This window comes from Barbus barbus, assembly GCF_936440315.1.
Source record: "Barbus barbus genome assembly, chromosome: 10".
In the NCBI taxonomy this organism is placed as follows: domain Eukaryota; kingdom Metazoa; phylum Chordata; class Actinopteri; order Cypriniformes; family Cyprinidae; genus Barbus; species Barbus barbus.
The window spans coordinates 21,153,424-21,177,383 of NC_136738.1; the positions used below are offsets into that span (position 1 = coordinate 21,153,424).

The 23,960-nt window shown below is 38.2% G+C and overlaps 1 protein-coding gene across 1 annotated transcript in view; it reads right to left on the reverse strand.

Moving 5' to 3' along the window:
* Window positions 1-895: 895 nt before the first annotated feature.
* The window catches only part of nalcn (sodium leak channel, non-selective), a gene marked incomplete at both ends in the record, with an annotated part of 87,284 nt that continues 64,219 nt past the window's right edge, over window positions 896-23,960 (reverse strand). Inside the window, 29 exons of the mRNA XM_079426954.1 lie at window positions 896-1,038; window positions 1,324-1,435; window positions 1,525-1,674; window positions 2,498-2,648; window positions 2,869-3,026; window positions 3,750-3,865; window positions 7,239-7,371; window positions 7,605-7,698; window positions 7,903-8,051; window positions 8,144-8,212; window positions 8,944-9,063; window positions 9,242-9,316; window positions 9,397-9,503; window positions 11,786-11,879; window positions 11,971-12,069; window positions 12,161-12,281; window positions 13,943-14,049; window positions 14,134-14,238; window positions 14,748-14,915; window positions 15,306-15,437; window positions 16,014-16,134; window positions 16,838-16,894; window positions 17,094-17,216; window positions 17,651-17,742; window positions 17,852-17,921; window positions 18,050-18,151; window positions 22,411-22,484; window positions 22,778-22,919; window positions 23,203-23,339. Of these exons, the coding sequence (XP_079283080.1) occupies window positions 896-1,038; window positions 1,324-1,435; window positions 1,525-1,674; window positions 2,498-2,648; window positions 2,869-3,026; window positions 3,750-3,865; window positions 7,239-7,371; window positions 7,605-7,698; window positions 7,903-8,051; window positions 8,144-8,212; window positions 8,944-9,063; window positions 9,242-9,316; window positions 9,397-9,503; window positions 11,786-11,879; window positions 11,971-12,069; window positions 12,161-12,281; window positions 13,943-14,049; window positions 14,134-14,238; window positions 14,748-14,915; window positions 15,306-15,437; window positions 16,014-16,134; window positions 16,838-16,894; window positions 17,094-17,216; window positions 17,651-17,742; window positions 17,852-17,921; window positions 18,050-18,151; window positions 22,411-22,484; window positions 22,778-22,919; window positions 23,203-23,339 (3,321 nt within the window). The remainder of the gene's footprint in view (window positions 1,039-1,323; window positions 1,436-1,524; window positions 1,675-2,497; window positions 2,649-2,868; window positions 3,027-3,749; window positions 3,866-7,238; window positions 7,372-7,604; window positions 7,699-7,902; window positions 8,052-8,143; window positions 8,213-8,943; window positions 9,064-9,241; window positions 9,317-9,396; window positions 9,504-11,785; window positions 11,880-11,970; window positions 12,070-12,160; window positions 12,282-13,942; window positions 14,050-14,133; window positions 14,239-14,747; window positions 14,916-15,305; window positions 15,438-16,013; window positions 16,135-16,837; window positions 16,895-17,093; window positions 17,217-17,650; window positions 17,743-17,851; window positions 17,922-18,049; window positions 18,152-22,410; window positions 22,485-22,777; window positions 22,920-23,202; window positions 23,340-23,960) is intronic.

The following is a 23,960-nucleotide window of genomic DNA, read 5'->3' on the forward strand; positions in this document are numbered from 1 at the left end:
ACCTTCAGTCTTCTGCTGTTTGTCTGTTGTCTCTGTAGGTTTATAATCAAACTCTCTTAATCAAATATACATGGACACTGCAGCTGTTGTAAATAATTAACTTTGTTCCTCCAGTAATTATTCTTTATATGTGCATAGTTCTTTTCAGATCTTCCTGATGATTAATCCGGGTAAAAATGCTAAAAATATACAATACAACATCTGGTAGTATCACAGACACTGCTGCAACTTTCATTTTTACAAAATATATTAAGTACATTATTTCAATATATTATATAAATTAATCTGATAACTTTCATATGTAGCTTTGTTATAATAATTAAACATCTGGAAAAATCACAATCACGTAGACACATAGTTACATTCACTGTCTTGCCATAATGTAAGCAAGTAGTTGCATTTTTAAAAAGTGTAAGCCCACAGTTTTGCAACACAAGATCATTGTGGATCTTACAAACACACCCATGTAATGAAGACAAATGATGGTGGCACGAAGACAAACAAGGAGAATGCTATGGCTTTGGTTAGGTGCGTCACAAAGCATGTGAAGTCCCTAACCATTACATCTAGATTTAAGATTATTAGACTCTCTTATATTACATAAACTTCCTGAGGACACTTTACAGCTGCTCTTTCATCAAAGATATTTCTTATTGACAAAACAATGCTCACTGAAAATTTTTCACCACAGTAGAGTGAGCATTAACTTTAACATTAATTTCTCTGAATAAGCAAAAAGAGGCTTGAACGGGTGCAGGCGATGCTTTAAGCAGCGTAGACTCACCTATGTAAAGCTTACAGAGGATCATGGCTTATAAGAAGCCAATACAAAAGATTTAGCAGAATGATCCTTTCTTAAGAGAAAAATTTGAAAAAATTAGCACGCCGTTTTGCTTCAGATATCAATGAGGTCATCGCCGCTTTCGTCACTTTCCACTGTCAGCTGGCGAGTCCACCACTTCTTGACTTCTGACCCCGAGGAGGCCTCGTCACTCACAGGGTTCATCTTACACACCATGGACTTCACACTCGTGCGCCCTGCAGGACAAACACAAGACTGCGATATGAGTCACGGGATAACCATCCACGCAAACAAGTCAATGTGCAGAATACTAAATATGTGGAAAAACAAACAATAAACAAGTCTTTGTTCTTTTCCAAACCCGTTCAAAGAAACATAGTATAATTATCATGCTAACATCCTTTAGCAACACTTAGCATGACTTATGTTGCTATATACCTCATTTGTAAGTCGCTTTGGATAACAGCAATACTTTTGTAAATGTAAGAGCATGTTTAATAGTGCGAGTGTTTGGTGTTGACCTGCAGGAAGTCGCCACTGCCCCAGCTTCCTCTGGGGTCGGTCGGCGGAGTCCTGGCGATATCCGCTGCGGTCGGACAGGGTGGGGCTCAGTAAGGTCTGAAGGCCGCTGTTCTGCTGGGTCAATCATTTCAAATCATTTCATTAGAATGAAGACTCAGAGACACACAGAGTCTCTGAAGAACAGACACTGGTTGGTTTACCTCTGGCTGAGTAGGATTGTTTTGGTTATGGGCGTTGGTTTCCTCGCTGGGGACGGTGGTCTCAATGCTGGGAGGGTTGAGCAGGCGTCGGAGATCCTGCTGTTGGCTCTCTCTCAGACTGAGAATGATGCTACATGACTGCTGCTGCTTCTGGAGGAGGAAGGTGGTGTCAGTGTTTTCATTCGGCTCATCCTGCATGTCTAATATCAGCTTCTATCCCGGTGCCACTGCTGATATGGCACTAATTCTATTGAACAATGACAATAAAAGCATCTCAACTGAATATCAGCAGTTATATCAGTGATCCTATAAGTGGATCTGTGTGAGGTTATAGCTTTGACTTTGGCAAGCTGAAAGCGCCTAATTGTGATTTCCTGCTCAAATCAGATTTCTTTGTGAGAAGAGATAGCAAAGTTCCTTTCAAGGAAAGTCAGTTCACTCAGCGCCTGTTTAAGCAATGCCTCCAGGCAGCTATTTCGGGCACCAATTCCTATCTCTGTGAATGGGGAATAGCAAAATCTCAGAAAATACTTTCCCACCTCACATTTAAATAACTTATTTAAGATGAGCTTTTCAATAAATATTGTTATTCCATCATAATGTGCAAAGCAATTTCTCCAATTTGGAGTATTATGAATAAACTGTCTTGGTATAGATATTCAGTCTTTGGAGATATTTACAGCTGCAGAAAAATAAAAAATAAAAAACTCACTCAGACAGGAAGTTGATGTCACATTGTCAAGTTAGACTGACATACATATTGCATAAATTCTCACCTGACTGTTCAAGACCCACAGCCAAAAAAAAAAAAAAAAAGTACAATATGGATTTATTTCCCCATGTTAAAGTGAAATCAGATTTGGGCCATGTTGAGATATAGTGTGAATATAGTCACTGCCATACAGCTGATCTGTTTTTAATGCTTTGGGGTAAATATCAGTGAAGTGTCAGGAGTGTGTTTGTGTGAACTCACGGCTCGTATGCGTTTGAGGCACTTCTTTAACCACATACGGATGGTTTGTTTGGCCACCTCCTCCTCTATAGTGTATTCAAGCTGCTCTCGCGCCAACAGCTCCTCCAGCTGAAGACTCTTCCGGATATCAACTGAGCGGTACGACAGCATGCTGAAACATACACCATCAATGACTTCCTACAAGCTGCTGAACAAGCTTAGTGGCCACTATGAACACTAGCGATAGATTGGCCCTTTCAGGGTTTGTTCTTTTTAGACAGGAGAAAATTTGAGTTTTGATAGTAACTATATCAAAATAGGACATTTTTATTTGTTGTGATATGATTCCTTTTGTTTGTGAGCTATAATGAATACTAATGGCCCTTTCTAACCTCAGTACATCATGGAAGGTGACATCTCCTCCGTTGTGCAGACGCTCCATCTCATAACACATGTGCTTGAAGAGAAGCTTGTCTTTGTCCAGGTCAACTTCCAGACGTCCTCTCAGCAGACGGAGCAGAAACTTCACCCGAGAGGTCGGAATCACTCCCTGTTTTGAAAAAACTTAAATAAATACAGGTATATAAAGGACAAAGGGCTATTTAAGAAAATTCTCAGACTACCACTGTAGCTATTGAGCTGCCTACTAGACAGTTTGTTGCCAAAGAACTTAACTATTTTACTATTACTGATTGGTGTAAATTAACACCTGAGAACAGGTGGTTTACAGTTTTGGTTTTCAGCCAAATGGAAACTCTAGTGAAAAGTTGTTATTGCCTATGTAGAGTGTTCTAAATCAGCTTTGTGAGGTTTGTGCTGTCTTAGAAGGCTAGCAGGCATTGAGCAGAGCTCATGTGTCTAATTGGGGGCAAAGTCCTTCCAGTGCTCAGCTGTTACAGTCTTATGGCCTCAAGTGTTTCTAGCTGATCCCAGCACTGCTGGTTGATTCATTAAGGTCAGAAAATGTGCCTCATTTAACTCAAATATACACGAGCAGATATTACTAATCCTACGGGAGGAGGTCAAATCTACACGCACTTCTCTCTGCTGCTCTCAATAAGACTGTTTCCACCTAATGAAGATGACAACTCAACACCTCTCGCTATCTGTGACAGGCAGTAATAACCTCCGATTACTCTGGAGGTGAGAATGTCGATGCATGCGATTCATTCATTTGCGGCTTCAGAGCCGGTGCGGAGAGCACATGTGGGAATTAACTTAAAATCATGCCCACTGACAGCTGCTGATCACAGGCACGTCCCCTCCTCCTCACCTCCCGCTTGTCATCCACCATGTTCCAAATGATCTGGAAGTGACGCAGGTCGTTGTAGCTTAGCAACTGGTCCTCCTCGGTGGAGTAGAACAAAGAGAAATTTTCCACAATGATGGCTGAGGGGGAAATAAAGTGATAATGGTTGGGATAGCTTTCAGCTAGTTTCTCAGAACACAAGTAAGTGACTGAAAACAGACTCTAAACAAGTGTGCAAATGCTTGGTACATACTTGACATGCCTTCTTGCATTGCTGTTGTTATAATATACCTCAAGGGGGCAACAGAGTTACCTTCGAATGCCTCTTTTAAATTGTCAGGCTATAAAATGTTGACGGTTAATGCTAATGCCCACTATAGCAGCTCTTGTGGCAAATCTGGGAATGCAACCAGCTAACACACTCAATGACACATTTCAGAGCATAAAATTGAGTGGTGTGTGAGTTACACACTCATGGTGTGCTGTAGAGAGTGTTGTGAGCCTAACCCTACTGAAAAAGACCAGCTAGGGCTATCAAGATTATGCTGGTTGAAACTACATTAATTAGTGCATGTCAGGGTTGTTACAGAAACCATTAAAAAAAAAGAAAGAAAAAATGTTGTAACTTGAAATAAAATAAATGTTAGCTGAAATAAAAAAGTAATAAATAATAAACACAAACCTTATTTTATTATAGTTTCCAAGGCAACATTTCTCACTTTCATTTAGATTAACTTGATGTATTAAAATAACTAAAATTAAATAAAAATGAATAAAAACTATAAATACATATTTAAAAACAACTAAGTTATACTAATATCCTAGTAATAAATTAAGAAAAATTTACATAAAAGCAGAAAATATGAATAAAATCTCAAAATTCAAAATATTCTCAATATCTATATTAATATCTAATAGTATCTCAATGATACTAAAATAACACTGGTGCAGGTATGACGTTGGCCTAGCTTGTGGATCATATTAGCCATGAAAGTGTTACCATTGAGGCTGGTAAGGTATCAAATATTTTTTTTAAAGAAAGTCTCATATGCACATCAAGCTTGCATTTATTTAATCAAAAATAGTGAAACAGTAAAATACATTGTGAAATATTATTAAAATTTTAAATAATGTTTTCTATTTGAGTATATTTTAAATGTAATGGCAAAGCTGATTTTTCAGCAGCCATTACTCCAGTCTTCAGATACAGAAATCATTCTAATACGCTGATTTGATGCCCAAGGAACATTTCTTATAATCAACGGTGAAAACTGTTGTGCTGCTTAATATTTTTGTGGAAACCGTGGTACATTTTTTCAGTATTTCTTTGATGAATAGAAAGCTCAAAAGAACAGCATGCATTTGAAATACAAATATTTTTGTAAAATGATCAAAGTCTTTACTGTCACATCTGATCAATTTAACGTATCCATGCTATCGATCATTCATTCTATAAGGCATATAAACCCCAAAGACTTCTACTGCAATAAATACTGCATCCTGTTTGGTACATCAATTATAATTGGAACAAGGCATTCTCAAATCAATTCTGATTGGTGCACAACCCAACTTGCTAATTGAGCAGCCTGTTGGGGACACCAGCACACCACAACATATGCTGATGACTAGAAAGTGTGAACATCTACAGGTTCTTTTAAAAAAATTTGCATATTGTGATAAAGTTCATTATTTTCTGTAATGTACTGATAAACATTAGACTTTCATATATTTTAGATTCATTACAACACAACTGAAGTAGTTCAAGCCTTTTATTGTTTTAATATTTTATTGTTTTAATATAAAGCTCATGAAAACGCAAAATTCCTATCTCAAAAAATTAGCATATTTCATCCGACCAATAAAAGAAAAGTGTTTTTAATACAAAAAAAGTCAACCTTCAAATAATTATGTTCAGTTATGCACTCAATACTTGGTCGGGAATCCTTTTGCAGAAATGACTGCTTCAATGCGGCGTGGCATGGAGGCAATCAGCCTGTGGCACTGCTGAGGTGTTATGGAGGCCCAGGATGCTTCGATAGCGGCCTTAAGCTCATCCAGAGTGTTGGGTCTTGCGTCTCTCAACTTTCTCTTCACAATATCCCACAGATTCTCTATGGGGTTCAGGTCAGGAGAGTTGGCAGGCCAATTGAGCACAGTAATACCATGGTCAGTAAACCATTTACCAGTGGTTTTGGCACTGTGAGCAGGTGCCAGGTCGTGCTGAAAAATGAAATCTTCATCTCCATAAAGCTTTTCAGCAGATGGAAGCATGAAGTGCTCCAAAATCTCCTGATAGCTAGCTGCATTGACCCTGCCCTTGATAAAACACAGTGGACCAACACCAGCATCACTGACTGTGGGTACTTGACACTGGACTTCAGGCATTTTGGCATTTCCCTCTCCCCAGTCTTCCTCCAGACTCTGGCACCTTGATTTCCGAATGACATGCAAAATTTGCTTTCATCCGAAAAAAGTACTTTGGACCACTGAGCAACAGTCCAGTGCTGCTTCTCTGTAGCCCAGGTCAGGTGCTTCTGCCTCTGTTTCTGGTTTAAAAGTGGCTTGACCTGGGGAATGCGGCACCTGTAGCCCATTTCCTGCACACGCCTGTACACGGTGGCTCTGGATGTTTCTACTCCAGACTCAGTCCACTGCTTCCGCAGGTCCCCCAAGGTCTGGAATCGGTCCTTCTCCACAATCTTCCTCAGGGTCCGGTCACCTCTTCTCGTTGTGCTGCGTTTTCTGCCACACTTTTTCCTTCCCACAGACTTCCCACTGAGGTGCCTTGATACAGCACTCTGGGAACAGCCTATTCGTTCAGAAATTTCTTTCTGTGTCTTACCCTCTTGCTTGAGGGTGTCAATGATGGCCTTCTGGACAGCAGTCAGGTCGGCAGTCTTACCCATGATTGCGGTTTTGAGTAATGAACCAGGCTGGGAGTTTTTAAAAGCCTCAGGAATCTTTTGCAGGTGTTTAGAGTTAATTAGTTGATTCAGATGATTAGGTTAATAGCTCGTTTAGAGAACCTTTTCATGATATGCTAATTTTTTGAGATAGGAATTTTGGGTTTTCATGAGCTGTATGCCAAAATCATCAATATTAAAACAATAAAAGGCTTGAACTACTTCAGTTGTGTTGTAATGAATCTAAAATATATGAAAGTCTAATGTTTATCAGTACATTACAGAAAATAATGAACTTTATCACAATATGCTAATTTTTTGAAAAGGACCTGTATACAGTTCATAAACCAAGAGGAATAGCTTTGACCCAAAGTGATTCAAAGCCTCATTCATATTCAGCAGTGACCAGTGCTGAGCTACGAGAGGGAACCACTCTGTTCTGGCAAAAATAGAGATAATAAACATGGAAGGACGTCAGGAAGAAGAATGGGCAGGGATATTGTATTTTATGAGCTAGTTTGGCAAGCGTCTAAAGCAGGAGGATATTAGATGCCACCCTAGGAGATGGAACAGGATATTGTGTCGGCAGTCAGGGGAAAGAGGTGCTTACCTACGAGCAGGTTGAGCATGATGTAAGCGATGATGACATAGAAGGAGCAAAAGTAAATGAGGGCGCCAGCATAGTTGCCGCAGTCCGTTTCCCAGTAGCGTTGTTTGTCCGGAGTGCAGAATGGCGGCTGCACCTGGGGAACGAGACCGATAAACAAACATTATCAACACATGGGGCTCGCAGCTGATGTGTTGTTGTTAACAGAAATCATTCAGAAGCAAGTCGAATGAAACCAGATGCTCTACACTTATATTTGCAATTGTATCTGATTCATTTAAACTGAATTGTTTACTGTTTTTTTTAAATGATTTTCACAGCGAGCAAGCTTGCTTGTGGGCAAAACGGGGCTGCCATCCAATTTCTTACCATGCAGTCATGCATGATCTTATTCCAGTCTTCACCTGTGACTATTCGAAACAGTACAGTGATGGCTTTCCCCGCAGTGGAGAAGTTTGCGTGCCTGTTGGCGAGAGAGGAAAAAGTAACAGCTCACGCAGAGCCACTTCCTCTCATGCTGTCAGCTGTACCTGAAAATTGATTCTCTCAAATGCAAGTAGGGCATTCGAGCAAAACGTTTAGACAACACCAATTACATCAGCGCCGTGGGTAGTAGTAAGTGTGTTACAAATCTGACACTGCTTCCATGTGTCACAAGACGGCTTACCTGTTAATGTTCTCGCCGTATTTGACGGTGCCGAAGAGGACGACACCGGCGAAAGCGTAGCACAGCAACAACAAGAACATGCCCACGATAATAAAGAAACTCTTGTACATGCTGACGACCACAGTTAGCAGAAGCATCTTTAACGTCACCTGTAAATACAAGACAGCTCAGTCGTGGAGGAAAATGCACTGTAATTCTCATGTTATTTCACATATTTTATGTAAATATTATGCATACTTACATGCTTCCCACATATGGTGAAAAACCTGAATACTATCACACATGTGCCCATCATGTATGTGTAAGCATTCTAAAGAAAAAGAAATTTGATTATTTACAGTATAAAACACATTTAAATTAACAAAACAATTAAAAAAAAACAAAAATGTAAACTACAGTATATTACTTTTAAATGATAACAACTGTACCTTTTGTGAATCTGACATTTAAACAACAGATCATTAGTTTTTTTACTGTTCGAACAGGAGTGCCTTTTGGTCTGGAAATTGTATTTAATTTGGTATCGGGGGTTCACTAGAAATTACATAAACTTTGGTATAATAATTGATGACGTACAGATTCAGTTTTTGTTGAAATAATTTTATTTTACAGAAACTTTATATTCATAAATGTAAGTGCCTTAAAACAAAAGTTCTGTTATGTTCTATTTTTCAAAAATAATTACTGGAAATAGTTGAGTTTCACAAAAAATTAAAATTGGTAGATTTTTACCATGTTTAATAAAGTTTAAAATAAAATGACATTCATCAGACTACCGTAAAACTTGAGAAAAAAAAAACGCGCTCCAAATTGAATTATTTTTTTTTTTTGGTCCTTATACAGCAGGTGCGTTTGTTTTAATTTATCTGAATACCCCAAAATTTAAGCTGTTGTTTCAGATCATTATATATATATATATATATATATATATATATATATATATATATATAAGGTGTGTTGGCTTTGTGCTATAAAACATTGAAATAATTAAGCTAAAAAGGTACAAAAGCCTTTGAAAATGCATGACATTTTAGTATGTACCTGTAAAGCAAAGTGCAAAATGATCCATATGACTCCAAGGGAAGTGACGAGTAGGTCATATCTGTTTCTCCTGCTCTGCCAGTATCCAGCTGGTGACATAGCTATCAGCTTCATAGTCACCTGCGGCAGAGCAAATTTAATTATGTCATGACCGTACAATACTTACGAAAGACCTCATGAACTGTGAGGCCTCTGGTGAATTTTAAAACTTTTTTTGTGGCTGGAAAGAAATCTCGCTTGGGCTGACTCATGAAAGAAAAGCAAGCAGAATTGGAAATATATACTGTAACAGCTTTACCTCCAGAACAAAAATGAATGTGAAAACCACAGACATTGTGGCCAAAGGAAAAGTAACCGGGTGAAGTTCATCCCACTGTAACAAATACACAAAAATTAAATGATCATTTTAGTGCAGAAATAAAGCCAAAATGTTTTTGCTGTAACCCTCCTCACCTTAACAGACAGGAGGACAGACTGTGCTAACACCAGCACTGCAATACCGCGCTTGAAAAAAGGATGTTGGGTAATGTCATACATTTTTGCACGGAATCCGCCGTTTTCTGCAAATGGAAGAGAAGGAATTTCAGTTTTGAAAGAACAGAAAATTAGTTCTTTTCTGAATGATCCGGTGCTGTGGTTATAAAACAAAGACCTGGTTAAAATTCCTTGACCTTCACAATAATCTCTACGCTCTCCTTTATCATCAATTAAAAGACTCGCTGAGAGAAAATCATCTCAACTGTTCATTCAGTGCACTCGGTAAGAGCTTTACCCTTGGCATTGCTTAGAGATCCGCTACATCATCGTTTTGCTGTCTTTTAGCTAAAGGTCACGCGGTCTGAGTGGCATTCATCATAATCCGTAATCACAAGTTCATTTCAACAGCCACAAAGCGCAGACCGATTGTTTGAAGCTGGTTTCAATGGAGTTGGAATTGATGTGGTTACTCTGCCGAGTGCTGACTAAGGTATTGATTTTTGTTATTCCACGAGGCAGACTACCTGGCAGGAAGCACAAAGGAAGCTCCGCCTACTGCCGTCCACAGCTTTCTATAGCTATTTCTCATTTTAGTTCTTATATGGCATGCACTGAACATTATTGCCGCAATGTTATTTTACTATTATATTCTTTATCAGTACTTTATATTTTAAGTATTTAATTTGAAGTTTTAGCCATTTGGTTATGGGCTTTCATCATTTTTATTACTTTTTTAAATTTCATTATTTATTAATCTTTAATAATTTAACTTATTTCAGTTAGTTGCAGAGGCAACATTTCTATTTTTTTTTTTTAAGTTTTAGTTTTTCATATAATAATTATATTTTATTTAAGCTTTATTTGAATGACTGCATTTTCAGTGGCTTTACTTTTAACACTAACACTTTTGCTGGAAGACGTTTTGATGTTTCATCGGCTACTCAAAAATCATAAATTGCTTAGAACATTTTTTAGCACACCTCTCCTGGCCAACTAACTAACTAAATAAATAAGTACAGAAATAAATAAATAGGTAAATACTAGTAGTAGTAATTGTAGTAATTTTGAGACTGCTCTGCCTGGTTGAATATATGGATGTTAATTATGCTTGATAGTGGTAGAAGAAGAAAAAAGAAAGTAAACCATTATTCAAATTTGATCGCTCTTTGAGGGAAAATTTAATTAGAAAGGTTGCGTAACTTGCAGTGTGGCCCACAAAATGCATTTTGCTTTGTTTGAACAAAATTAGATTTCAGTTATCAGTACCGGAGGAAGAGTACTGCTTCCATGCTGATAGCGAAAAGCCATTGGTTCAGCTCATTGTTTACAAAGGCAGCATAGATGCACAATTCTATTGTAATTTACAAAGAACTGCTGCATGTTTTCCTATTGGATAAAATGATAATTGAACAACTCAGATGTACTTAATGACTGGATAAGAATAGAAAAGTACCAAAAATCTGTCCATTGCAGCCTTTGGAGTTTGGTTCAAAACGTATCAATCAAATATGCATACTTATTTTGTGTCTAATTGCCATATAAAATATTCCTGGATAATTGCCTACTATGATAATTGTGTTTATTCTTTCCTGCTGTTATGAAACATGTCTTTGAAGTGTCTGTTTCCAGGCGAGCCAACGGCAGTCTAACATAAAAACATAACGAGCCAGCGCCGTCACCGCAGAGCCTGCGACTGCCAAATCAATCAGTCAGTCAATCTATGGGAGACGCAGAGAGAATCACTCTTCTCTCTTTGGCTCCGAGGTGCCCACGGAGCCCAAAGTCATTCATACTACAGGCAGCTATAACTTCTGACTCAAAAGTGGAGTGGTTATTATCAAGTGTGTGATTGCCTTGGGGGTGTACCCACCGCTGAAAGCTTAAATTTAGTTTGTTCTCTACTACAGCAGAGGAGAGCTGATTAAATGCTTCAGGAAACACATGCAAAGCATGGATGGCTCATTAGCCGGGAGAGGAAGAGTGGAAGATGGATGGAGGGAGGGAGAGGAAATAAGAGAGAAAGAAAGAGACTGAGAGGCTGCTGTCGAATAATACACTCGCTGCTCTGGTGACGTTTATCTGTGCACCACCAACATGTCGCTTTGTGGCTGTTTGACCATTTTGGAGTTTTTTAAATAAGAAGCTTCAATTATCTTTAGATGTCTTTGACAATGAAAATATGAGTATTATGACTGAATCAAAAAACTTATGTAGTTTATACTTCAACGTAATTAAAATATTACATTGAGAATATAAAAGTAGCAAGAGAAACAAAGACATGATGGTGCGCAAACTACAACAGAGCAACATTATGGTGGTGCACGAATTGACATTTTATTTGTATAGACCTCAAGTGAGCAGTTACCTGGACGTGGGGGCAGGTGGAGGGGTTGAGCAATCTTCAGTCGACTTTTCAGATCTTCCCATCTCCTCTGATCCACAGTCAAAAGTGCAGTGCCCTAAACAAACACATCCAACACACCTGATCGTGGATCAGTCAACAAACCTACTGTAGCTACTCATCAGATAACAGTAAGAAAACTGCCATACCTTATTTTCATTAAAGTTGGCTATGACAACACCAACAAAGAGAGTAAGTCCGATCATACAGCCCAAAAACACAAAGACGTGGATGTAGATGCCATGAATCTGTTTTAAGACACAATCAAAGGTCCTAAAGAGTGCAGTCATGATCAATCAGTTCAGTATACAGTTTAGTGTCTTAATAAAAGTAACTTACCGGTCCTACTCTGTGTATGATGACGTCTCTCACCTCCACCCAGCCCTTCAGTGACAGCACCTCGAACAGAGCCAGCATGGCGTTGCCCACATTATCAAAATTGAAGTTTCGAGGGTTTGCCCTAAAAAGAGCAGTTCAAGAGATATTTGACATTTTTATTTCTGTCTATTCTTAGGAAGAAAAAATGTCACCCTTAAATCAAAAGTAACATAATATTCCAAGATAGAATTTTATAAGCATGTTTTTAAGTTTTTTATTTTCCTTTGTGATATTTTCATGAGCACACTTACTTTCTCATTGCTCCCCAATTCTCAGTAACTTTCTATTATGAAAAAATGGAATTCTTATTACTGTAAGGCAGAAAAATAATGACATATTATTTAAAATGTAAAGTATATCTGTAAAGTATAATTGTAAGTATACAATGTATTTGCAAAGAATGATTTTCATTATAGTATGTAATGGTCATGAAAATAATATCACAATGGAAAAACGTTAAAGAAATATGAACCAGACATTAATTGTTATAATCACATTTAAAGCAATGAAACGAAACCAAGAACATTCAGAAAGCATTTTTAAAATGTGACTCTTAATTCTGTCAACTCAATTTCTGAGTTAAAGTGCCGCTGCTCTTAAAAAAACAAGAGGAAAAAAAAAAAACTTCAGCTGTTCCCTTCTTCTAATCTCAGATATAAAATGTACCAAAATGTCTGTCTGTCTGTCTGCCTGTGTGTGTCTGTGTGTGTACCATGTGTGTTAACCATATTTTGGGGACAAATTTGTACCCAAAAGTGAGGTAAACCTGACAAAATCTCCAAAAACCTCCCTTTGGGGACGTCCTCATTTGTAAAACGGGTTTTAAAATAAACTAAACAGAGTTTTTTTGAAATTGTAAAAATGCAGAAAGTCTCCTGTGAGGGCTAAGTTTAGATGTAGGGTTGGTGTAGGGCAATAGCACACACAGTTTGTACAGTATAAAAACCATTACGCCTATGGAATGTCCCCATTTAGATAGCTAAGCAAACGTGTGTGTGTGTGTGTGTGTGTGAGCGGACTGGAGACGCACTGCTCTATGGGCTGAACACGAACACAATGCCAAGAGGATCAAACGCCTAGCTCTTTTCCTGTTACCACGCAAAGCGCTCAAAGATAAAAGAGCAACAACCTTCTCTCTCTCTCTCTGTGTTATTCAGCATTAGCAGAAACCTTGCTTGCTCTAGAACGGTTATGGACCCATGTGTGTCTTTTGCTGGTCTTCATTATTTAACGTCTCACAAATAATTTGCCATTGTGTTGCCACACATCTCCAGAGCAATAACAGACTCATTGGTGTGTGGGTGTATGTTTGTGTTTATGCCTGAGGGAAGGATATATCAGCCCCCTGCTCTGTGCCCACGACAAACCGTACAACTGCACTGCAACACTGACTATTGCTTATGGGGAAAATACATATGAAAGATGATGAAAATATGGTGCTATTTATCTGATGAGAGCATTTATCATACTGGTTTGTGCTGTCACAGATGAGATGTTACAGGGATTTCTCAAAAAGACTTCAACACTGAAGATGTGACAGGTTCAGTTTGTGATGAATTATTCTGTGCTTTTAAATGAAACTGAACTCTATTCATTTGTAAACAAATTACTAAAAATTAATGTCTTTCAAATTCTCAAATGTTAGTCTAATAAACATCAGAAAGACATTTTTATATTGTATTATTTGAACATTTGAAAAACAACAACAAAAACTATAGAGAGCATTCTTTTTCCATTTCATACCAAACTCTTGGCACCCAGAATCCTGGTTTCTTCTCGCCTGGCCTGAGCTTTAAATTCAGGTTCTTTGAAATGCTCACATTGATTCTAAAGATGCCATAGCAGTCCTCCTAAAAAAGTACAAAAAGCACAAAATTTTAGTGAAGTACAGAAGATCATCCACTCTGTACCAAGTTGTAAGAATTACATCGTACCTTATTGGAGATATGGGGATCATTACATTTGGCAAGTTTTCCAGCAAAGAGTTGCACCCCGAAGGTTGCAAACACCAGCATTAGTGTCAGAAGAAGAATAGAGACCTGTTTGGGAAATCAATAATCCAGTCTACAGCAAAATGGCTTTCCCACAAAATATGGTCAGTGTATTATTCTCATATACAGTAACCCTATAATAAGCTCAAAGAAAAGTACCCAAGGGGAGCAAAGCTTTAATAAAGAAGGTCCATAAAGAAATCTCCTAGACAAATACTGCTGAGTTCATGCATTGCATTCCACTACTGCAAAGAAGAGAGCTTCTCGATTTTCAATTAAAGGGGTCATAAGATGAAACAATTTAAATAAAAGTGTATGTACTCAGAACACAAACCTCTTGTTCCAAAATATCATCTATTGAAACAATGATGCAAAAAGACACTGAAAAATAATTTAAAATTTAATTATAAATGCAAAAAAAGGTAAGAAAGCATAACAAAGGGAAAAAAAGGTACAAAAAAATACATCTTTTAGAAGAATTAACAAATAGCCAGACATCTCCGTTCTCCTTTTATTGAGCAACTACAGGCAGGAAGTGGGACGATTTGTTTACTCACCAAGAAGATCTCTTTGAAACCCTTAAGGACCTCTCGAACCACCTTCCTCATTTGGGGCACCAGTTTAAAGATACGCAGTGGGCGCAGGCAGCGTAGCATCATGAGGAGCTGGGCACCAGACTCAGGAGGCACATTGTTCGGTAGCCAGCATAGAAAGATCAGACTGACCTACAGAGTGGGCAGAAAGATCACCTTAAAGGGCACAACTCTTCATTTAATCCTGATCTTGAATGTGAAATCATTAACTGCAGTTTATTTTTCTATGGCATATTTATATTGCTTTATTAATATAAATGCTATACGTATTACTCATGCAATAGTCAGCAGTGGAAGTGTAGGCTGTTCTATTAAATGCAAATGTTTGTGTGAGACGGGCAGAATTCTTCTGAAATGAGTAAACAGGATGAAATTGACATGACTGGGTCATTTAAATAAAACGCTGTTTAGGGTCATTAAAATGCAAGCCTCATTAGAGAAGTGAGTAATCAGCTAGAAGGCTGCCTTTTACATGTGTCGGAAAGTGGGTTTTTCACAGGAGAGCTGAGAATGGAGTTTTACTAAGTAGATGAAGATGTCCATGACACCACCGAAGTCTCGGATGACTGCAGTGGGAGTGAAGAACAGACCATCTGCCATGATCTTCAGGTTCAGCTCAATGCTCATGAAGATGACGAACACGTATTCTCCGATCTGCAGGGAAAGGGGTGGTTTAGTGTACAATAGAATACAATTTTTCATAAGCAACTTTTTATAAAAACAACTAAAGGTTTGCAAGCTTTGTCATAACAATTCCTTGTCTTCTGGTAAGTTAGAAACGCTTTTGAGACTGTGAGTGTCATAACGCCATGATAAAAATCTTTCTCTGTGCTCTTGAAAATATCCTTATCAGGTAAAGATCAGGCCATCCTGGACTGTCTGAAGTGGAGTTTCAATCAGTGGTGTAGAAAAAGAGACAGAAGACTTTCAAGAGTGGCAGGTCAATCAGCCCCAACTTTCTTTTTCATAAAGTACAAGATCTTTGAAACAGGCACCCTAAAAACAAGTTTACTTAAATGAACTCCGAAGTAGACTAAATCAGTGGGGATAATGATCAAATGTGCTCAAAAGGGCAAAACTAGTTAAGAGTGGCAATCAAAAGTGCTGGACTGCAACAAAAGTGAGACATGACGACCAGCCTTCAGGAAAGAGATGAGGAACATTTACAGGGTAAAAAGTTAGTTGGATGTGTGTGTGGGATAGAATGGTGACCAGCTGGGTTTAGAATACCTGCAGGGTAGGGACATGCATGACCCTAGTAAAAGGGGACTCAAACATCATGGAAATACAAGAGCAGATGGTGACCACGATCATCACCCAGTCCAGATAGGTTACCAATCCCAGCAAATCACTGGAGAACACACACAGACACACACACATGCAAGGTTTAGTGCAGATTAAATGTGCTACTCTTTTCCTACTCTGCATTCTTCCGACTCTTCAGTCTGAGCTTACATAACTTTGTCTTAATTTTTCAGATCTTTTGAAACTGGTGAAATCCTGCTAGGACACTGAAGTCCAAAAGTTTCCATCTAATCCCACACTAACCCACCCTGGCGTGTTTTACAGATCAAAACTTTCCAAAGCCCATTCTCATATTACTTTTCTAGAATCAAAACAGACATATAAATGAGAGAAACTCAAGAAAACATGTGCAGGTCATATTTTAACCACAAAAATATGCAGGAAAAAATAAGAAATTTAATTATTTTGGCATTATTTCCAGGACAATCAAGCACATTTCTCCCCTAAATTCTTAATGTTTTTGTATTTTTCCATTATTTCATAATTCATGTACGGTTACACTTTATTTTAAGGTGTCCTTGTTTCAGTGTAATTATATATTTAAGTACTGAGTAATATTAATTAACTACATGTACTTACTATATGGTTAGGATTAGGGTTTGGTTTAGGGTTACTTGCATTTAATTATGCATAATTTATTGTTATTATAATAGTAAGTACATGTAACAAGGATACTGACTTTTATATATTGAATTGTGTATATTACCAGGCTATCATGGTGTGAAGGCCCTAAACATTTACAGACTTACTATAATTGATGGTATTTTGTGCTGTTCACTGCGCCTGTATTGGGATCCGTTTTTGACCTATTCATAAAAAGCCCATTAACACAGTGTCAGCAAAGAAATGTAACACACATACACCCACACACAACAGTTTGTGAAACAACATGGCATTTTTTCGATGATTATGGTACAAAGGGATTAGTCATCTCATTGAGGCGTATGAAAATGCTACTGTAACTAATAATATACTGCAGTGGATTTGTATTTGCTTTGGTCTTACGCATTGAAACGGGCCCGCACAATCATTCGGCAAAAGTTTCGGAAGCGATGCTCTCTACCAACAATGAAGAGTGGTTTGTCAAAGTATGGATGGTTTTCCCGGAGTTCCTCCTCTTGGACTTTTCTGGGGAAAAAAACATTATAGGCTTAACAATAAATCATTTTGAAATCTCATATTCAGCAAACACTGCTTTTATTAGTCCTGCTTTGGAATAAAGTCTGGAAAAGATAGAAAGATATAGGATGCACAGAAGGGACCTTACTAGTTCTTTTAGTGTACTGTATCTGTAAATCAGCTAAAATGTGATCTGATCTCTCTTTTACAGTCCCTCCTTGCCCTCTGAACACAGCAAATAAATGCAGCCGACCTAAAACAACAGCTTTGCTTCCCTGCAATATGTCTTGTTGTCATACACCGATGGCACTAAGCCACCATCAGCATACAGTAGAAGAGAAAGATAATGGTGTAATAACTCCCACATGGCATGTTTTGTTTGGGGGGGATAAGATCTGTTCGACTGACCGCATGCCAAGGCAAGTGTATGGAGTGTCAGATACCGTTTCATCTCAGCCTGCTCCTTTTTCTCTTGTATCATCTTGATTTCACTGTCCTCCCGCTGGGCGTTACGGTAGCGGACCGTGCTGGAGTGCTGAAGAGTTCACATGCATGTCAGAGATCACAGATAGTCACAGATAGTGCTGTCAGCTATTACTCGGTGATATCTGAGTGTGTGTGTGGGTGTGTGTGTGTGTACGCACATCCTGAGTGAGTGTTTCCAGGGATTTCCCTCTACTGATTCTCTGGCTGGTAGAGCCATGTCTGAGGGACCTGTGCCAAAAAAAGCAGGTTAACACACTAGCATAATGTAGTGCATTTTATGACTATACATCCATCCATTGATCCTTTTATAAATTAAATAGATGAGTATGTGAAAGCATGTTAATGTGCTTCCTAACCGGCGTTCTTGGCGGATGTGGTGCTGGACACTGAGTATGGATCTCTCTTTTGTTGGCTGACCCTCAAAAGAGCCACTCAGCATACGTTGTCTAGTGCAGGCTCTGAAAAAAATAACAAAGACAAACCATAACTAGGTCAAGAGAAAAAAAAAAAATTACAGTGTGGTATTCTTTAAAATAAATGCATCCATGAGACTTGTTTTACTGCCCATCCAATATTAAGACATTAAATCCAAGCTGAATTTTGAAGTCCCATTCTAAATTATTTCCACTATATTTTCACTTAGAAATAATTCACATTACAAAAGCTAAAGGTTTTCAATGTGGGGGGGTACTACAAATGCAAAAGAAGTTTTACTATACATACTGTAAATGTATAGGATTGTGTGAAGATCATCTGTGAACAGCCCTTAAGCTATGCCACTATTGTCTGTCATGTACGCTGTTGTACATCCGACGCAGCAGATGGTTCTTATTAGCTAACACTGTGTTGTGCAGGTGGAAACAGTTCTAAAGAACGGGGGCGCCACGGAGAGGAAACTAATTAGTGGTCAAATGTGACCTGTGGTGCCTTAAAAATTCAGGCTAACAGTGAAGTGAAGATGAAGCAGTAGGAGGGAATTAATCTCCTAGGAAAAATTTGGCTTACTTAGTATAGGTATATGAGGTTACATATCTACTAGGCTCCACTTCCACTTCTGCCAAAAACAAAACTTCGATGATGATCACTCAGTGGACTCCATTTACACTGAAGTAACTTTCTGTATGCATGTGGGACATTCTCAGCAAGCAACCCCATTTGTGTTTTCCCATGAGTTAATACTGATTTATTTAACAGCATACTGAATTTAGACACAATATTTGGTTGATTTAACTCTTTAAATTTTCATTTTAACCATGCTATAAAGTTTAATGTTCAGTGCACATAATGAACTGAATTAATATCAAATTGGAATTGGAATATCACATTTCTACTCATTCGTCACATTATATTTCAGTTTCATGGAATGCAGAAACAAATCTCTCTCTCTCTCTATATATATAGAGAGAGAGAGAGAGATATATTAGTGCTGTCAATCGATTAAATTTTTTTTAATTAATCACTGTGATTAATCACGATTAATCGCAAATTTAGAATACTAGGATTTACCTGTAAATGTGTTGAAATAAAGGAATGCATGACAAACTAGTTTAAGGAAACAGAAGCTTTCACATCTCCGCCAGGTATGAGAAATAATCCTTATTATTCTTTTGTTTTAATTCAGCCATTATCAGCGTTTATATTGGCAATAAAACGTATACCAAGCCACATCGCTTCAATCACAGTACACATTTACACAACTATTATCAAAAGTATTTCTAAATAAATACAACAAAACATTTTCTTGCGACCTTATATGAAGTATTATGATAAAATGCATTATGAAGAAGAATTGGACCTGTTCTGCAGGTGCATTAGAGCTAACATTAGTGTCATGCTACATAAGACAATTTATGAGATTAATAGTACACTTTTACTCAGAACTCACTTTAAACCACCATCGAGTGTTTGTAATAACTTCCTTTTGCGATCACGTGTATATAGGCTACACTTTGTGCGGCCGTGGTACATTATAAAAGTAGCCCCAAAAAAGCAACCCAAGGCTCTGTAATTTTTCCCGTGACTGTATTTTCAAAATAGCTCAATTGTGCGGGGAAACCGCGACCCTGTCAACACTGGTTCGCTGTACCCTTATCAAATATGAGTATACATCTCTCTCTCTCTCTCTCTCTCTCTCTCTCTCGCTCTCTCGGACACACTCGCTCTCTCTCTCCGCGTTCGCTTCACTTTCGTCTAGCCCGGCGACTCATAATCACACAATCCCTGCGTCCCAATGTGCATACTATCCACCCTATCTTCCCTAAATAGTATTGAAAATGACTAATATCACATAGAATTTAGGATGGATAGTGTGCACATTGGGACGCAGTTAATGATTTCCTTCCGCGCTGCGATGACGGCAAAATGTTGGGGTCAAACCTTATCAAACGATTAATTAGCGTTAAAAAAATATTAACGCGTTAAAATTTTTAGATTAATCACATGCGTTAATCACATGCTAATATGTATAATAGGGCTGTCAACGTTAACGTGATATATATATATATATATATATATATATATATATATATATATATATATAGTGGTTTTATTTCAATTTAGTTAGATTTTTTTGATAAGTTACTTTGGGCTTGAGGTTTGAATTTACTGTATATCCAGCAGTAATATTAACTTACCTGCATTTTTCTCACACAAACAACATTGTTTCTTGAAGATGACCCATATTTTGTGTTTGCGACAACTGCTTGAACAGGTAACAAAACATACAGAACAAGTCTTTGTATAAAACCAAAAATAAATAAATGCAGCACTATTTAAAATAACAAGAGATCTGTAAGAAGGAATAGTAAAGAAGCCCCTTGTGGCGCTTTCTGACAGTTTATGAAAGGCAAATCTTTCAAAGCTACGTCTGGAGATGAAATGTAACTGGTGAGGCTGTTGCTATAATTGGTATTGGGAGATTGTTCCGCTGTTGTGATCCCATCGGCTGTTTATACTCTAAATCAGTGCTGATCTATGTATGCTTTGAAAAGCCGTCTGCTCACCACTGCCTCTCTATTGTCCATTAATTGCAGAGTCATGTACCAGAACACAGCTAATGACAATTTCAGCTTCAAGAGAACACGTCGCCCTTATTTATGGCCACTCAGAGTGATGAGTGCCTGGCTGAAGAGGGATGTGTGTGTGTGCACATGTGTGTATGCAGACAGACTGAATGCCCCAGACGGCACAGACGACGTGGGATGGCTACTGATGTGCCGTCTGTCTGCTTAGCAGGAGGAGGAGGGGTGGACAAGGTGAGGTGTATGAGTGTGTGTGTGTATATAACACGAGGGAGGTGGGGATGGCATCGACGTGATCTGAAACTTAATGACTGAGACGAGAGCGGTTGAAGCAAAATGTGGGAATACTTGGCTGCATCGCTACCAGATTTTTAAATATTAATTTGTTCGTTCGTGCTCACAGGTGACACACTAACAGTTATATTGATATGATGCCATTATCTGCTCTGACTGCCGGGCTGGCTGGATGACAAACAGGGAGTCGAAATCATGGAAATGGAGGATCGAAATCAAAACATATTCACCCTGTATAGGAATTCATGTGTTTCTGCCCAAAGCTGCCAGAGAACAAAGCAATGCTCTATTACTATTCCTGCTGGCCCATCAAATATCTGGTAACACTTTACTTAAAGCCTTTATGTATAATGCATTAAAGGGTTATTAAAGGGCATAATGCATTATAATTATTCATTATAGGGGGAAGTCGTGGCCTAATGGTTAGAGAGTCGGACTCGTAATCCAAAGTTTGCGGGTTCGAGTCTCCGGCCGGCAGGAATTGTAGGTGGGGGGAGTGAATGTCCAGCTCTCTCTCCACCCTCAATACTGGACTGAGGTGCCCTTGAGCAAGGCACCGAACCCCCAACTGCTCCCCGGGCACCGAAGCATAAATGGCTGCCCACTGCTCCGGGTGTGTGTTCATGGTGTGTGTGTGTTCACTGCTGTGTTTGTGCATGTTGGATGGGTTAAATGCAGAGCACGAGTTCCGAGTATGGGTCACCATACTTGGCAGTATGTCACTTCACTTCACTTCATAATTTGCATTGAAATACATTATATCTTTCCGTAAATAAGGAAATATACATGAAGGCTTTAAGTGAAGTGTTACCAAATATCTTAATATAAATTCAGTTTAAAATTCTCTTCAATAACAATAAAATTCAACAATTCAAGAAAAATTTCAAAAATTATGACTATAAATATGTTTGCACTCATGAAAAATAGATTTGCATTAATGACTATATGGTAATAAATCTGTAGCCTAGCTAGGATGTGCATACTATAAACAAAATATTAATCTCAGTCATTGAATGTTTATATATATATATACACATATATATATATATATATATATATATATATATATATATATATATATATATATATATAAAATTTACGTCGTCATTTAGCAGACGCTTTTATCCAAAGCGACTTACAAATGAGGACAATGGAAGCAATCAAAATCAACAAAAGAGCAATGATATGCAAGTGCTACAACAAGTTTCAGTTAGCTTAACGCAGACACGTAGCAAGGTTTTTTGTTTTTTTAATTATATAATAAATAAAAAGAAAACGAATAGAGCAAGTTATATATATATATATATATATATATATATATATATATATATATATATACAATTAATTAAAATAATGAAGCTTATATTACTGAAATAAATGCTGGGAGAACAGATCAAGCTCACCGCAGAATTTTATTGACAGTGGTTTCCTTTTCCATGAGGTTACGTGCCCGGATGCTAAATACTGACTTTCGAAGCTAGGAAGCAAAAGCAGGTTAGACAGTAAGATGCACACAGGAGACACGGATCAATACACAGTATAATTCAGAAGGATATATTTGCAAACAGCTATTATTATATGGGTAAAGCTGAATTTGATATCAGCAAACAAAAACATCCCAATGTAATCAACAAAATGTAGTTATGTAACTGCTGGTTATTGAAGTCTTGTTGCATGGGAAATCTGTTCCTTTCAGAACATGTATGAATGTATTGTTCAGTCTCTGTGTGTATTGAGGGGGCAGATCGTGGGAGTGATTGAGTGTGGTACCTTCTGATCTATGTATTTATTATCCTCAATGGCAGACCTCTTGGAATGGTCGCAAGATGAAGACGACGCTGAGGGAAGGCGACGGAACAGACAGCTGGGGTCCTGCTGCTGTCGGTCGATGAACTGCTTCATGAAGCTCTCCCTGCGGCACACGCCCACGGCACACGCATAACCAAACAGTCACACACAAACACACAAGGGACTTCACGTTTTCAGAGGATTCTTGAGGACGAAGTAGGAGGTATTCAGTGTAAAGGAATAAATAAGTAAAAGCCACCACCAAGAGAGTCCAATGACACTCACTTTAATATGTAATATATACAGTATGTCTCATATATATGGTTTGGAAGCCTCCTTAATGTAAGTTTTTTTTTCTCTCTTTAACAATTCACAAGATATGAGATCTCATTCAGTGCACACAGTACCTGATTCTGGGCACAGTGAAGTCTGATGGCAGCTTGGAGATTTTCACCATCTGTGGCCGATTGGGGAACTTCTCGAAGATCCGTAATCGCAGAGGAAGTTTCTCTTTCGTATCAGCATTGGCTTCGCTCTGTTTCAGCTGTGGAGAGAAGCCAGAAGACTCACTTGGAACAAATGTCTCGTTCTGTGACTCAACTGAGAGACTCTGATGGGGCCACTCTGTGTTTTCACACATAGCCCTCAAAACATTTGGTGGACAGTCCAAAATTGACATAAGTTGTCCATCTCTACTTCTGACTGCCCCTTTTGAAAACTCAGCGGGTCTTCAAGTAGAATACAAAGACGGTGTATTTTATATTCAGTTCCTCCCTTCTGGTGGTGAGAGAGGAAGGGGTTAGCCTGTATGGTGCATTGCTCTGAATTAATGTGGCCCTCTGAGGCTTAACTGACTTTATGTCCCATAACCTTTTATCTTTCTTCATGTCTCTCAAGCAACATAAAGGCCTCAGATGATTAGGCCAGAGCACGCTAGAGGATCACTTCTCATTCTCCTGTCAGAAGAGATGCATAAATTAAAGTGAGTAAGATCAAACTGAGATGACAAATTGTTTCAAGTGTTCTAAACATGCTTATGAATGCGCATTAAAAGAAATCCATTTGATTCCCTATACTGATTAAGAAACATGTAATTAGTTTGATTTACTAAAAAAGTTTAATTACTAACCCTAATTTCTAACTAATTTAAATCTTAAATTCTTAT